A 16,215-nucleotide genomic window follows, 5' to 3' on the forward strand; every position below is an offset into this window, starting at 1 on the left:
GATAGGGCTCTTAATTGTAGATTTTAAATATTTGAGAGACAACAATGCATAAATCGTAATTTTTAAAAGAGCAATGAATGAATTCTAGGTGATTAGAATATAACGTAGCATGAATTTAGGAAGCTTAGAAAATGAATAAGCATGAATTTAAGACAACAACTGAATTCAATTGAATTTCATGGAGAGAAACAAGATAAATAATAGAGGGCAAACTAAAGTGCGAAGGTATTATGAGATGTTTGAGGCCGTAAATAAATAAAAAATCTCTATCTTATCTGCATCTTGGAGATTTCGTCGTAGTATGTCAGCGATACGTGTATATATAGTATCTATCTACCTGTCATTATTCTACAACTCTTCCTTGGCTACCAAACTAAAATGCTACTTACTACAGTGAAGGAAGTTAACTCCTGATGAGTCAGTTGTGAAAGGGTCAATTTACTATTAAGGGCTATTTACCTTCTTTGTTCACTACGTGTAACAGCAGATGGATGTTTGCCCAATGATTATTATAGTTATATTGAAATTGATGTGTATTTTCCATTTTTTTCCAGACTTTTCAAAAAGTTGCTGGTGACTGTGGTAAGTTTCTGTCTTCCATGCTTCTAACTTTTGTCTTTTCTTTTCAATCATTTTATTTCAGTTATTTTATTAGAGATAATTCTATGGCAGATTTCTGTAGAGAAAGCCTTTGACAGGGTCCCCTGATCCCTTATCTTGTGGGCGATACAGAAACTGGGGATTGACGAGTAGTTAATAAGAGCTGTACAGGGATGCCATTAGTAAGGTAAGGGTCGGCAATGAGTATAGTGAAGAATTCCGGGTATAAGTAGGGGTTCACCAAGGATCAGCCCTCAGTCCCCTCATATTCATAATAGTCCTCCAGGCAATAACAGAAGAATTCAAGACAGGTTGCCCCTGGGAGCTCCTCTATGCTGATGACCTTACTCTCATAGTGGAATTTCTACCAGAACTAGACAAGAAATTTCAGGTGTGGAAGCAAGGTTTAGAATCAAAGGGTCTTAGAGTCAATGTTGCAAAAACCAAAGTCCTAGTAAGTAGGAAGGCGAACACATCACAAACCCTTTCGGGTAGATGGCCCTGCTCAATCTGTAGCAAAGGTTTAGGTAGAAACTCCATAAGATGTACCCAGTGTAAGCTATGGATGCATAAGAGGTGCAGCAACATCAAAGGAAGGTTAACTGGGAAGATAGCTTTTGTGTGCAACAGATGCACAGGGGCAATAAATACTGCAGATGCTCAGAAAACAAATTCCATCACATGCCAGGGAGAGAAACTAGAAGTAGTTGATAGCTTCCGCTACCTAGGTGACCATGTCTGTAGTAGGGGTGGATGCTCAGAGAGCATTGCCACTAGAATAAGAATAGCATGGGCAAAGTTCAGAAAGCTCTTACTTCTACTGGTGACAAAAGGCCTCCTACTCAGAGTGAAAGTTAGATTGTATGATGCATGTATGTGAACTGCCATACTTCATGGCGGTGAAACATGGGCCATGACAGTTGAATGACCACACTCGAATGGTGCTTTTTACGTGCCACCGGCACAGGAACCTGGCCAAAATATTCTGCCCATTTTATGTTCAAACTAGTAATATCCAGCCGAAAATTATTCCCCTTAACTTGTTTGAACCAGCCAAATCCAGCCATATCAGATTCCTCTATGAAATTGCTAAAAAAATAAACAAATCACATTATTGAATTCTTGGAGCTTTTAGATAATGCAAGATAAAGCCTTTCCTGCCTTTATTCAAGTAAGAATACAGTGAAATTTTTGAGACCTCTTGGATTTTTCTATATTTGAAGAGAAGTGTTGTATATTTTAGTCTTTAACAATATGGCATCAACAAGTAACAATTCCAACTTTGAAGGTTTTTACTCTTGATGATGTTCAGAATATAAACGAAAACAACAATGTCTTCAGACAAATCATATTGACATTTATGAATCTTCATCAGATGAGATTAAAGCAACATGTTTATAGATTACTACATCAACCCCAATTCCCAATGCTCAACCATTTTATTTTCATTTTTACCGAAAAGTTTTTTTGAAACTGTCGCGGAGGAAACAAATAGGTTCAGTGCATAATTTCTATTTGTGGAAGACCCGATCCACTATGGCAGCCAACTGATACTGCAGAAATGCAAACTTTTTTTGCTCTAAACAATTTGTTTATTTGATAGTAATATCATATACTCCTTTCATTTTCTTACAAATAAAATGTGAAAGTGAGAAATACATATTAATTTTCAGTATGTTACACACCTGTGTTCACCTTTGCCTCACCTGTTAATGAGCTTTTTTTATTAGATGCATTCTGTTATATAAATGTATTCATTAAATTGCATAAGCCAATGGTATATTGACTAGTAAAAGAGTTTTGTACTTTATTTTCAATGAAAATGTTTGAATGAAATATAAAGAATAAAATCTGGTACCAATTATACCTGTATTTTAATTAATTCAAATTAAAGTAGCAAAATCGTTGGCAATTGACATCTGGGATAGTTTTAGTAACAAATCAAACAAGTAAGATGCATCAAGAATTTCAATTTTAGTGTTTATCCATAATGTTACTGCTTTTACACCTATTCATTAAATTTACCTGCCTATAAAAGTCAAATTTAATCAGCAAAATCAGCTAAAATTACATAACTATAATCCACTGATATATAAGCACCCATTGACAAAATTTTGAATCTCTATGTCAAAAATGAACTAAGTTACAAGCAAATATTGTGGCCACCCCTCTTGAACCTGAATAATCGAAAATAACGTGAATGAATAAGCATTACATTTGACAGATTAATCTGAACACTAAAGGGCTAAAGAGGTTTCATAAAGCTGAAAGATGCTCCATGGAATTTAAAGATGAAACACACTTGTTATTCTATAACTCTTTCTGAAAATACTTTCTGTTCCAGTTTGCAAAGAATTGAATAATTTCTTTTTTACTGTTTCAATTTTATTTATTTAGCAACATCTCTTCAAATGTTCGACTTACAAGAAGCACCAAGCACTGTGTAGGTACCACTTAAAACCTAATTTTCAACTTGTTGCTTTGCTCCATCTCCCTCCCTCTCTCTCTCCCTCCCCCCCTGCCATGCATAACATTTTCTACATTTCTCTCTTTGTTATTATGATATCATTGTATGGGATTTTCCATGCTTGTATGGGTAGGGTAGCTCTTTCCAGCACGGCATCTTACCACTTGCAGTTTCTTGTAATTTTAGCAATTCTTGTCCTCTCTTTCCATTGTCATTTCCTTCATGAGCCCCAACATCCTGAGATTGGTCCTCACTACTTCATCCCATGTCTTCCTCTCCCACGGGTACCATCCACTTTCAGTGACTGCCACTTCTTTATCGAGTATATATATATATATATGTCAAACTATGTGACCTTGGTATCACTGGGAGAGTGGCTGCAAGACTTTTTAAAGGACAGAAGTCAGGCATTTGCAGCCAATTGTGCTCTCTCTGGGGAGACATCAATCCACAGTGGAATTCCTCAGGGAACTGTACTGGGACCACTACTGTTTGTAGTGACTCCCTCAGTTGTATAGTCAGCCACAAAAAGCAACTGGGCAATTTTCTCTCTGAAATCCCAGATGAGCCCACACCGTGGCAGGAGGCACAAAGAAGGGTAGCTTCATCCAGTTTGCTTCTTCACCAAAAACAGTACCAAAGGGAGACTCCAAAACACTGCTCCAGAATGGCCCCAGCCATGTATGTATATACATGTATTCCTCCAATGTCCCCCCCCCCTCTCACAAGCTTTTTGTCTTGCATGTTACTTGATGACTCTGCCACTGTAAAGTGATTAGCATTTGGAAGGGCATCCAGCCCTAAGAAACCCTGCCAAAATAGACAGTCTCCTGCCTCACCAGGCCATGCCAGCATGCAAAGCAGGCGTTAAATGATGAGGGTACACATTTATGAATGTGTATATACATAGTTTTTTTCCCTGTCAATTACTTTGTGCCCATCTTAAGTTAATGTTTTTCTTATTTTAGGAAAAGGACAAAACTGAAAACAGTTCCAGAGAATAACTTTCCTCTTTTTGAAAAGGTATCTTGTTTCTTTTTCTTTCTTTTCTTTTTGTTATTGAGAATTTTCTTGGCCTAAATATGGACAGACTTAGAAGCATTTGGCTCCTTTAAATAAACAGAATAGCTTTGATTCTGTTTTGGGATCATTAAGTATTTCATCTCAACAGATTTTGTGCTCCTAAATTATCCACCAAGACAGTTTACCTGGCATCCTGTCAGTTTTTGACAAGTGTTCCAGTTGATTCAATCAAGGGAACAGCCTGTTAGTGAAATTAACGTGCAAGTGGCTGAGCACTCCACAGACACGTGTACCCTTAACGTAGTTCTCAGGGATATTCAGTATGACATAGTTATGTGACAAGGCTGACCCTTTGAAATACAGGTACAACTCATTTCTGCCAGCTGAGTGGGTTGAAGCAACGTGAAATAAAGTGTCTTACTCAAGGACACAATCCACTGCCAAGAATCGAACTCACCACCTTACAATTGTCAGCTGCTGCATACCCTAACCCTAACCACGAAACCAAGAAAGTTAACATCTTTAAAATCAATAACTTTTGATATATCTGATAGGAATTAAAAACAAAATTATTTTCGACTCTATTAAATTGGATTTTGTTGTTTTGTTTGGCAACTAATTTATTGATTAGAGTAAATATTTTGCTTTCTACATCGAGATATTTGATTTAGATTTATTTCAAGATAAGAAGCATTATGATGTGGGTTTTCTGTGACAAACAGTCTTGTTTAACAATCTCTTTAGCTATTCAAGAGTTTCAGGTGGTGGAACTGGCAGAATCATTAGCACACCTGGCAAAACTGTTCAGTAATGTTTCGTCTACCTTTACATTTTCTATTCAAATTTCACCAAAGTCAACATTGTCTTTCATCCTTTTGGGGTTGATCAAGTAAGTACCAGTGATATACTGGGGTTGGTATAATTGCCTTACCTTCTCCCTCGAAATTGCTGGCCTTGTGCCAAAATTTGAAACCAAATATTAGGAGAGTCTCTTTAATACTTCACAAATATTATTGTTTGTAATTATCCTAAAATGATTTTGGTAAACCAGTTTGTAAAACAGATTTCATTCTTTCATTATTTTTCCTTCACTTTTACAATTTCTGAAGCAAAGAGAATTTGCTTGTATCAGGTTTACTTACCTTTCACTCAGTTACCCATTAACACTTTCTTTCTTACTCCATTTTTACCATACTAACAAAGGTAGGATTGGATTTCATGTCCTTTTTACATTGGCACATAGAGTACACCATCTTGAGCGTGGCCGTTGCCAGTGCCGCCTGGCTAGCCTTCGTGCGGGTGACACGTAAAAGCACCCACTACACTCTCTGAGTGGTTGGTGTTAGGAAGGGCATCCAGTCGTAGAAACTCTGCCAAATCAGATTGGAGCCTGGTGTAGCCATCTGGTTTCACCAGTCCTCAGTCAAATCATCCAACCCATGCTAGCATGGAAAGCGGACATTAAACGACGATGATGATGATGATGATGTAATGTCTTTTTATTGTTGACTTACTATTTATCCGTCAAGCCAGCCTCTCCAGAAAAGGAGCAATCTTTATTTTCAGCTGACTCAAATATTGATATTAATTTTGATGTTGAAACCAATCAACCGACTCTACTTTCATAAAAGCTTTAAAGCTGGCATTCGACTTTCTCTTGTAAAAATATAAATTTTTGAACACTTTAAAATATGTGTCTGATCCAGCTGACAGTCTCCACAGAACAATAATCTTATTCTGTGTTAGCTCTTTCTTTATTCCTTCGCAAAATGTCACTTTATTCATTTATTTATTTACAGCCTCTTATAGAAAACCAACTGTTGACAGGTGAGTGGAACACATTTTAATAAATTTATATCAGGGTGTAGGGCTGCTATCCCACTCGGTCAAGTGGCTTCTTCTATAACCTCGAGTTGATCAATGCCTTAGTAGTGAAATTTGGAATGGTGGAACTTACACAGAATTTGTTTTAGTGTTGTCAGACAATTTGAGACAATGAGATTGTAAAAGTCTAAAAGCAGTGATTGATTTATGGAAACCTTTATAGCTAAGTACCTAGTCATGTCTTTAATATTACATAGATGTAACCCTAACTCTAACCCTTTGCCTTTCATCTTTTCGGGATCGATTAAATAAGTACCAGTTAATCACTGGGGGCCGATGTAATTGACTTAATTTCCTTGTCTGTCCCCTGCGGGCAGTAAAGAAAGAAATATTACACAGATGTGTGTTTCCTTGAGTCTTCCCATCAACTTTGAGCAGCAGTGCATTTGTTTATGTCTTTTGTACACAATTTGTCACATCACTTTTCATTGTGTAAAAAGAGCAGAAAAATATGAGTTAGCTGCTTGAGTTTTGTTCAATCCATAGGTAAAGCAGACATAAAAATAATGATAATTTACATCTGTGCATAAATTGCTTGTAATGGTTTGCTAAAAAGTAATTCCCCTATTTCATTGGGTTTTACTTCAATTAAAAGGGCCCTCCTTTACTGACCTCTGCCCCTTTCAGCCAACAGGTATCATTACATATCATAATCAGTGCAACCAAGTGTCCTGCATACTTTCTAACCTGTTCTTTCCTCATCTTGATAATACTAAAACTCTGGAGATGTTTGTGTGTACCCGAAATATCTCACAAATGGTATGTTTTATCTTAATTTATTCTCATACTTACCTTCGGCAGTGCAGTACAAATTTTTGGGGGATTCTATTTATTTGTTTGTTATTTCTTGACAAACAAAAACCACATCGCTTCCATGACGTCAACACACATATAATGAATGTCATGGTGCATCAACACAAACACACATCCGCTATCTGTGATATAAATGTACACATGTAGTTTTTGCACTCTCTAAGAAAAAAAACAAAACGTTAACCTTTTTGACGTACACAATATTCAAATCATTTAGAAATATTTTTAAGTGAATGTGATTTCAAAAATGTATGTTGTTTGTACAGTAAGTATTTATATTTTAGCTTTCTTTAAACAGACAATATTTTAATGTTTTTTTCTTAATTATTTTTAAGTTGTTAATTTCCATAAACATTTTTTTTTTATTTACTTTTGTTTTAAAGTGAAAGATGTATGAACGTGTGTGTGAAAGAGAGAGAGAGTGAGGGAAGGGGTGTGTTGTCATGTATACATACATACATCAATACATGTGTACATCTTTTTTGTATGTAAGTGTGCATGTGTGTGAGAGAGTGTGTTCTCATGTATATGTAAGTGGCACTCTCTCTCTCTCACACACACACGTCCATTTCATATACACATTCATACATCTTTGACTTTCTTCTCTCTTTTACTTTTAAAACAAACGTAAATAAATAAATTTTACGGAAATTAACAAACAAAACCAGTTGATCCAGATGACAGTTCTGAGAGTCAAAGCAAAAGATCGCCCCAAGGGAATACTGTTGCAAAAAATTCTTCAACTGCATTCAATGTATCTCAGTTCCAAAGATTTGGCTGCTATGTGGTAGCAAGGTGTGCAAGAAATAGGAGCCATTTATGTGTGATTTCGATGTTACATTCATTGAAAGCATGCAAAATAACCTGGGGGGGGGGGACCCCACAAAACAAAATTCTGTTGCTGGGAAACTCAGACTTTGTAGGTGAGCCAACAGGTCACAGGCTAGTGTTAGTCTACAACCTTATTTATTGCTAATAATTTGATTAAATTTTTTTTTAAACAAAACCTTTCATGTCTTCACTATGACATTAGTGAGAGAGTGCTAAATTATAAAATTTATATCATACCTGTAGCTAACGAAAAAGCCTTCATAAAGCCTATTTAACATACAACATTCTCTAACTTCTTCCAAACCAATTCAACTAAATGGAACTTTTATGTTTTGATTCATTCTTCAGATGCTATCGATATGAGTATCCAAAGAACTTTGTAAGTAAACTTGTTATTTTTCTGTTAATCTCAATCATTAAAATCGACTACAAAATACTAGGTTGCTATTCTTTTATTGTGATAATAATGTTGTATTTCAATTGGTAAATTAACCAGAAGTTGTACTTCAGGTAAACCTCTAACCTTTTCATTGATTACAGTGAACAGGTTTCAAGTGGGAGGAAAAAAAGTGAGTTAGTAGTAGTGCATGTGTTGAATATTCAAATGGCACAACCAAACTACACCTGTCACAACAAATTAGCTTGTATCAAATCTCTTGTCAGAACTAAACCAGAAGATAATTCTTCATAAAAGAAAAACTATTCTTTATTCCCAAATATTGCTGGGAGATTTCATTCCTTGCCAAAACTGCACTAATTTTTCTATGTTGCAGTGTGACTTCAGGAAACTCTGCTTTTGTAGGTTTTCAGCACTCATTATAATAATTATTATCATTCATTTAGTTATCTGTTTAGCCACAAAGTTAAGAAATCCAATTGTTCAATTCTGTTGGCTCTAAATCTCGAAAATTCTATCTCTTCACGTTTGTTTTATTACCTGCTAATCTTATGCAAACGTTCTATTGTTTCCTCTACTGTAGTCTTAATTGTTGAAAATTTCACCTCTCTCTTCTCTGTTTTCTTACTACATTTTCGTTTGCCCATACTATGTCTGTATCCTTGCTTTCCCATGTTAATTAGTGGTTTTTGCTTTGTTTGTGGATATGTTACATCGCCTTTAGCTAGGGAATAGGGCGTCCGTAGTGTTTTGTCGTTTGCATTGCACCCTCCCAGCCCACCCCTGCCACCCGTACTGGAAGTCTTTCTCTTGGTACTTTTAATGGTTGCCTATATGGGAACACTCTCCCCCTTTCCTATCTTTCCTCCTGGTAAACATAGTAATTGGGAAGTGTATGCAGGCTGAAGCCTATTTGTATGTTTACGATGTCTGCCAAACGCACGTGAGCTTTCTGTTCAGATGCAAAATGCTGTACCCCTTCCCTGGGTCTCGCCAGCCCACACCCTCAGAGTTGGCACATTGAAAGGTAGGCCTGGTGAGATGCTTGAATGGAGGCATGTCGATTTGTGTTGCATCCAAGAGGTATGATGAAGAGGAGGTTCTGCTAGGTTCGTCACACGCAAAGAACATAGGTATAAGATCTTCTGGATAGGGAACAGTGATGGGGTTGGGGGCGTGGGTATACTCCTTGCTGAGAAATGGGTTAAGATACTTATAAATAAGAATCCATATCTGTTTATTCAAAATTTCCACTTGTGGCTTTCTCTTGAATTGGTGTAAATCTTTGATGTCTATTACGGTGAGAAGTTTTCAATAATATCAATTATTGCTAGAATTAGGCAGCAATGTAGAAAGTGAAGTAATCTACTCCATTAATGTCTAAACAGAAACTTGTTTGAAATATGAAACTAATCTAATTTTTAAAGGCGCCAAAGACGACCCCGAAATACAAAAGGTTCAATGCAGGCCCCTTCTACAATTAAAACGGTAAGATATAATTACTTCATGTTGTAGAGTTTGAAATTTGGTTTTATGGAAATTATTTCAATAGATTAATTGACATTTGATATTTATTGAAATAACGTGGAGAATAATTGTATCTAAGAATAAACAGTTTTGCTATCTAAAATTTAAGTCCAATTAATAATAAGAATAATTAACATTGTATAATATGTAAAACTTATGACATTTATTTGTATCATCTTACAAAGAGAAAATGCTCGTCAGTTTTTTCAATGGAGGTCATTTAAATATTTGACAGTTTTTAAATTTTGCATCAAGGAATGTTCTGCAACAGTCATTTTAAATCTCATTCATTTTCCAGTGGTTTTGATGAAAATTGTTTTTGTTTTTATTAACAGAGATCTAGCAAACGAACTGCTTCAAATGCAAGGTAAGTTTCCTTTCCTCTAATAAATATTTTGAGTTTCTTATTATTGCTACATAAATGCTATTAGAAGATTGCTTTCATATCTGACATCCATTTATATCCGCATTCAATTCCAGGCTTTTTGTATCTGGAACCAAAAGTTCTTTTCAGCAGAAATTTCTCAGATTGTGTAACATTAAATGCTAACAACAACAACAACAACAACAACAACTGCCTCTCATCTTTATGAGAAAAGCGACTTTCCAGTTATTGTCCATAGTGTTGGTGGTCAAACTGAGAATGTTACTTTTCATTAATCTAGACTCTCAGTGAACATAGCTGCTAGAATAAGAATTGTCTGGGCAAAGTTCAGAGAGCTTCTATCCCTCAGAGTAAAGAGCAGATTGTATGAGGAGGCCTGAGTGCAAACAGCCATGCTACACTGACAGTGAAACATGGTCTGTGATTGCAGAGGACATGTATTGGTATGGTCATGTGATGCATACGGATGAGCACAACTGCATAAAAAAAAGTGCCAATCTCTAACTGTAGAGAGAACCTGTGGAAAAGGTAGAGCTAGGAAGACATGGGATAAGGTGCTGAAGCATGCTCTTTGGATATTGGGCCTCATGGAAGTGATGACAAAGACCTTTGGTGATTTACTGTGGTCAAGCTTAGTGAAATCATAGTCATGACCAGTACACTATGGAGTGGTTGGCATTAGGAAGGGCAACCAGCTGTAGAAATCGAAACAGACTGGAGCCTTGTGCTGCTTGCACTAAACGATGCTGATGATTTAATTATCATCACGGTAACTATTTTACTAATGATTTTTATTATGTATTCTGTAGGCAACAAACCCCCTTGACGAACTGGTCATCTTCACAGTTTTTAATGACCCCTGCAATCACACCAAAGTTTGATCCCAGGTGAGTGATCCTACTTTTCTTAAATTCATCTAAAGTGAAAGTAAGTTAAATGAAAAGCCCCATCTCATCATAGGGGCTGTAGAAAGTTCATTTTGAATACTAATATTGTATTATTTTTTCTATCGGTTCTAAGGTTGCCTATCACTCCATTTGATCGCAGTCCCAGACAAGGTGAAAGATTCATGTCTTTAGAAGGAAGCCCAGTTGTTGTTCGGTCTCAAAATAAAATTGACAAAATCAGGGAACGAGTAAGTAAAATAACCCATGAAAATTACTGCTTTGTGCTGTAATAATGTCTTCCTTTTAACTTTTTATTTTTATCCTTTTTTTTTTTTTTTATAGATCAGTACAGCACTTATGAATGAAGCTCTTGCAGGAACTGAGTCTATAAAAATACTGAATGAGGTCTTAGAAGTGATAAAAGAATGAAGGTTTCCTCTCTCTCTCTCTCTCAAAAAAGAAAAGTTTTCAAATTCTTTGGATTTTTAATTCATGTCATATTCACTATAGCTGCTGCTTCTGTAAAATCTTTTAACTTTAAATAAATCAAGTTTTTATTATTTTTTAATTGAGTCTTCTGAGTCTGATCCAGTGGAATATTCACTTTCTGTACAACTACTCCCCTCACTGCTGGAATCGGTAACGGATTCACTCTCTGTACTGCTGTCATCACTATCCCTCACTTTTAGGTTGCACAGGTTTTCTGTTACAGTATTTACTTCTAAATTATCCATCTCTCCAATTGCTGTGTTTTCCCACTCTTCAAGTTCTAGGTTACAATCTTCTTTAGTGATGGTCACCTTTGCAAGTAAGAAAATAAAAACACCAATACATTGATTTCTAGTCATCCTCCAGCTCCTCAAAACTTTAATTAGATCAAATTATTGATTTTGTTGTGTCTTCAGAGGGTCATTATGCCAATAATATACACACACTGGTTCTATTTCCCTTCTTTATTACTCATCAATTGGTTAACTAATCAGTTGTTTGATTAATCAATCAGCTATGGTTTTATTGATGTCCTTTCATCATTTATACCCTATTAGCTTCAAGTCAGCCTCTTACTTTGTAGGTTCTATATTTAGGTAGTTGTATGCAGGATTGGTTCATGCACACAAAGCATATAGTTCAACACATGCAGTGATTTTGTGCCTTAACACAGCAGTGTTGGTGTGGTTTCTGCATTTTAACAGTATTTTTTTATCATTAAGTGATGATTTCCATTCATTTATTAGAGTAACCTCCCATATCTGTTGTAACAATGTACCATATAAACATATCAAGAGGATTTTATCCTTAGCAAGTTGATAGAGTACCAGCACAGGTTTTAATATGTTTCCATTCTTTCTGCAAACATGGTCAAATTCCTACACTCACCCTCCAGACATTTGAAATTTAAACATTTCTTGTTTTACAGTTAATCCTAGTTTGTTTTACAATACCATTTCTTATTTGTATATAAAGTCCTGTGACACATTATTACAACAGATATGGGAGTTTCTCTAATAAATGGAAACTATCATCATTGTCATTTCATGTCCATTTTCCATACTGGCAAGGGTTGGACAGTTTGACTGAGGGCTGGCAAGCCAGAGAGCTGCAACGGGCAGCTCAAAAGGTTTCTATGGCTGGATGCTCTTCTGAATGCCAGCCACTTTACAGAGTGTCTGCCGGGTGCTATGTGGCACCAGCACGAGATCACTTATGAAAAATACAGTTAACATGTAGAGACCACACCAACATTGCCACCAGGCTGGGGTTATTAAGCAGACAACTGTTGTAAATGTGTGGGCAAATGGAGGGGATCAGGCACCAAGATCCTTACTTCTTTGAAATGTCATTAAGTTGTACTTTGATCTGTACCATCATCATCATCATCATGGTTGTTTAACGTCCACTTTCCATGCTGGCGAGCCAGAAGGCTGCACCAGGCTCCAATCCGATCTGGCAAGGCTTCTACAGCTAGGTGCCCTTCCTAATGCCAACCACTCTGAGAGAGTAGCAGGTGCTTTTTAAGTCCCACCAGCATGAGGGCCAGTCATGTGGCACTGGCAAACGACCATGCTTGAATGGTGTTTCTTACATGCCATCGGCACAGGACCAGTCAGCCGGCACTGGCATCGACTACACTCAGAGGGTGCCTTCTACGTGCCCCTGGCATGGGAGCCAATCAGGCAGCACTTGCATCGACCATGCTCAAATGTGGCTTTTTACATGCCACCAGCACGAGTGCCAACCAGGTGGTACTGTTATCGGCCACAACAATACTTCACTTGCCTCACCAGGTTTTTGCAAGTGCAGTTTATTGCCCAATGATTGAAGGGTACTCTTAAATGGGTTGGTTATGCTGCATTGGCATAGGTCACGGGCTATGGTTTCACTTGGCCTGTCAGGTCTTCTCAAGCACAGCATATCTCCAAAGGTCTCGGTCACTAGTCATTGCCATGGTAAGGCCCAATGTTCGAAGGTTGTGCTTCACCACCTCATCCCAGGTCTTCCTGGGTCCACCTCTTCCACAGGTTCCCTCTACTGCTAGGGTGTGACACTTTTTCACACAGCTGTCCTCATCCATACCCAACACATGACCATACCAGCGCAGTCGTCTCTCTTCCACATCACATCTGATGCTTCTTACGTCTAACTTTTCTCTCTGGGTGCTTACACTCTGTTGTGTATGCACAGACTTTACACATCTAGTGGAGTATACTACCTTCATTCCTTGCGAGGTTACGCATGTCCTCAGCAATCACAGCCCATGTTTCACTGCCATGTAGCATGGCTGTTCGTACACATGCATCATACAGTCTACCTTTTACTCTGAGCAAGAGGTCCTTTGTCACCAGCAGAGGTAGGAGCTCTGTGTACTTTGCCCAGGCTATTCTTATTCTAGCAGCTACGCTCTCAGAGCATCCACCCCGGCTACTGACTTGGTCACCTAGGTAACAGAAGCTATCAACTACTTGTAGTTTTTTCTCCTTGGAAGTTGTTTTCTGCACATTTTCAGTGTTTATTACCCCTGAGCATCTGCCACCTACAAAAACTATCTTCCCAGTTAGCCACCCTTTGATGTTGCTGCACCTCTTATGTATCCATAACTTGCACAGGTACATCTTATGGAGTTTCTACCTATCCCTTTTCTACAGATCGAGCAGGGCCATCTACCTGAAGAGATTTGTGGTTTGTCTGCCTTCCTACTTATTAAGACTTCAGTTTTTGCTAGATTGACTCTAAGGCCCTTTGATTCTAGACCTTGCTTCCACACCTGAAACTTCTCCTCTAGTTCTGATAGTGACTCAGCAATTAGAGCAAGATGTGGAAGCAAGGTCTGGAGTCAAAAGGCCTTAGAGTTAATTTAGCAAAAATCAAAGCCTTATTTAAGTAGGAAAGCAGACAAATCACAAATCTCTTTAGGTAGACGGCCCTGCTCGATATGTAGAAAAAGGCGTGGGTAGATACTCTATGAGGTGTATCCGGTGCAAGCTATGGATACATAAGAGGTGCAGCAATATCAGAGGAAGGTTAACAGGGAAAATAGTCTCTGCATGTGGCAGATGTACAGTAAACACTAGAAATGGACAGAAAATAGGCTCTAGCTAATGCCAACGGAGGTGGGTGCTTAGAAGTAGTTGATCGCTTCCATTATCTAGGTGACCGAGTCAGCAGTGGATGTTCCGAGAGCATAGCTGCTAGAATAAGAATTGGCTGAGCAAAGTTCTAAGTGCTTCTACCTTTGTTGGTGCCAGTGACATGCAAAAAGCACCCACTACACTCTTGGAATGGTTAGCATTATGAAGGGCATCCCACTGTAGAAACCAAGCTAAATCAGACTGGAACCTAGTACAGCTCTCCAGCTCCAATCAAAACGTCCAACCCATGCCAGCATGGAAAGCAGACACTAAATGACAATGATGAAAACTAAAAGATACCTAGACCTGACACTGACCTGAGTTTGAGAGATCATTGAAGAGGTCATGAATGATGATGATGGCAAAAGGACTTTGATAAACAACTGATTGATTGATTGATTTATCAAACAATTGATTAGTCAATCAATTAATAAAAAAGTGAAATAGTTACTGTGTGTGTTTATTATTGGCATAATGACCACCTTCCCAAGATACATCAAAATTTGTTCACCTCAAAAATCTTGCAAACCAAATACACAAAAATGAAATAAATTATTGATCTCATCTTGTTTACAATTCCATTATGGTTCCCTATCTGATTGTCATCAGTTAGCTTATTTCTAAAATCACAGGTAGAATTGTCTTTTATCAAGTTAACCCATGTTCAGCATTTAGTTTGTAATAAGACGATGATATGTATTTCAGGAACAAGTCACTTGTAGACAAACATTGTAACAATGAAGGAGAAACACTTGAAGAAATCCTTACCTTTGATAATTCGGTTGCCAGAGATTGAAGTTGTTTAGCACTGGGGAAATAGATTAAAATAAAATATTTGATACCAAAGTAGATTTAGAAAGTAAGTATATTATTATTGTGTGACATCATTAATGTTTAGGATAGAGTGAAGACAGATGGTTTCTTTTGACGCCTGTAGCATTAAAAAAACACTTTCAGGCCTGTATCATGCAACTTGCAATTTCTCTGGTTATTCCACTCTCCTATCCCATGGCATCGACAGCACAATCTGCCAATTAATTGGCAGTAGAAGAGGATGGTCTGAAAGTATCATAGTCAAAGAAGAGGCTGGAGGTAAGTTCAGGGAGTTATTGCTACAGTTAATAACAAAGGATTTTCTTTTTCTTTCTCCCAGATTGAAAGGAAGATCGTATGATGCTTGTGTACAAACTGCAAATGCTGCATGGTTGTGAGACATGGGATCTGGATGCAGAGGATTTAGTGAAAGCTAGAAAGAAATGAAGTTAGTATGTTCCATTGGTTGTGTAAAGTTAATTGAGTAGAAATGAGCTGACAGAGGAACTGGTTATAAGAGGAATTAGATGTACAGGTGTATTGTGTAGGTGGATGACAGTTGCATAAAGAAATACAATGACAACAAGTATTTTAAAGCCATTTCCCTTGCTAAAGTAGAGGTTAGCCTTCTCCATTTTGTCATTACATGGGAAAATGCGAGCATGAAAAGTAAAATTCTTAAAATTATAAACCTGGAAAAGTATAGGACAAACTATTACTTCAAGTAAAGTAAAGAATAAGAAATTTTATACTTAAAATATTTTGGCAAAGAATGCCATTTCTTCTAATTTATCACTCTTTACAGTTCTCATCTTATAAATTTATTGTACAAAACTGTTCAGTTAATTTGTAAGTTTGTCTAATTAGTCCCTTTTTTCTGTATTTAAGGTAGTAAATTAGCCAAATTCTACTTAAATAAGTATAGTATTATTTGTAAACTATAATAAAATAAGTTTTAATAT

The 16,215-nt window shown here is 37.1% G+C and overlaps 2 protein-coding genes across 5 annotated transcripts in view; one reads left to right on the forward strand and one right to left on the reverse strand.

The window, feature by feature from the left end:
* Positions 1-11,382, forward strand: part of LOC106874201 (borealin) — a 28,690-nt gene extending 17,308 nt beyond the window's left edge. The window contains exons 7-16 of the mRNA XM_014921857.2: positions 555-582; positions 2,998-3,043; positions 4,036-4,090; positions 5,890-5,917; positions 7,967-7,997; positions 9,443-9,503; positions 9,878-9,909; positions 10,737-10,814; positions 10,948-11,062; positions 11,157-11,382. Of these exons, the coding sequence (XP_014777343.1) occupies positions 555-582; positions 2,998-3,043; positions 4,036-4,090; positions 5,890-5,917; positions 7,967-7,997; positions 9,443-9,503; positions 9,878-9,909; positions 10,737-10,814; positions 10,948-11,062; positions 11,157-11,243 (561 nt within the window). The 3' untranslated portion in view covers positions 11,244-11,382. The remainder of the gene's footprint in view (positions 1-554; positions 583-2,997; positions 3,044-4,035; positions 4,091-5,889; positions 5,918-7,966; positions 7,998-9,442; positions 9,504-9,877; positions 9,910-10,736; positions 10,815-10,947; positions 11,063-11,156) is intronic.
* The window catches only part of LOC106874200 (protein SHQ1 homolog), a 49,523-nt gene continuing 42,986 nt past the window's right edge, over positions 9,679-16,215 (reverse strand). For all 4 annotated transcript variants that reach the window (XM_052978435.1, XM_052978430.1, XM_014921856.2 and 1 more), the window contains 2 exons: positions 15,209-15,248; positions 9,679-11,614 (listed from right to left, as the gene is read on the reverse strand). In XM_052978435.1, the coding sequence (XP_052834395.1) occupies positions 11,372-11,614; positions 15,209-15,248 (283 nt within the window). In that variant the 3' untranslated portion in view covers positions 9,679-11,371. The remainder of the gene's footprint in view (positions 11,615-15,208; positions 15,249-16,215) is intronic.

This window comes from Octopus bimaculoides, chromosome 1, assembly GCF_001194135.2.
Source record: "Octopus bimaculoides isolate UCB-OBI-ISO-001 chromosome 1, ASM119413v2, whole genome shotgun sequence".
Lineage (NCBI taxonomy): Eukaryota > Metazoa > Mollusca > Cephalopoda > Octopoda > Octopodidae > Octopus > Octopus bimaculoides.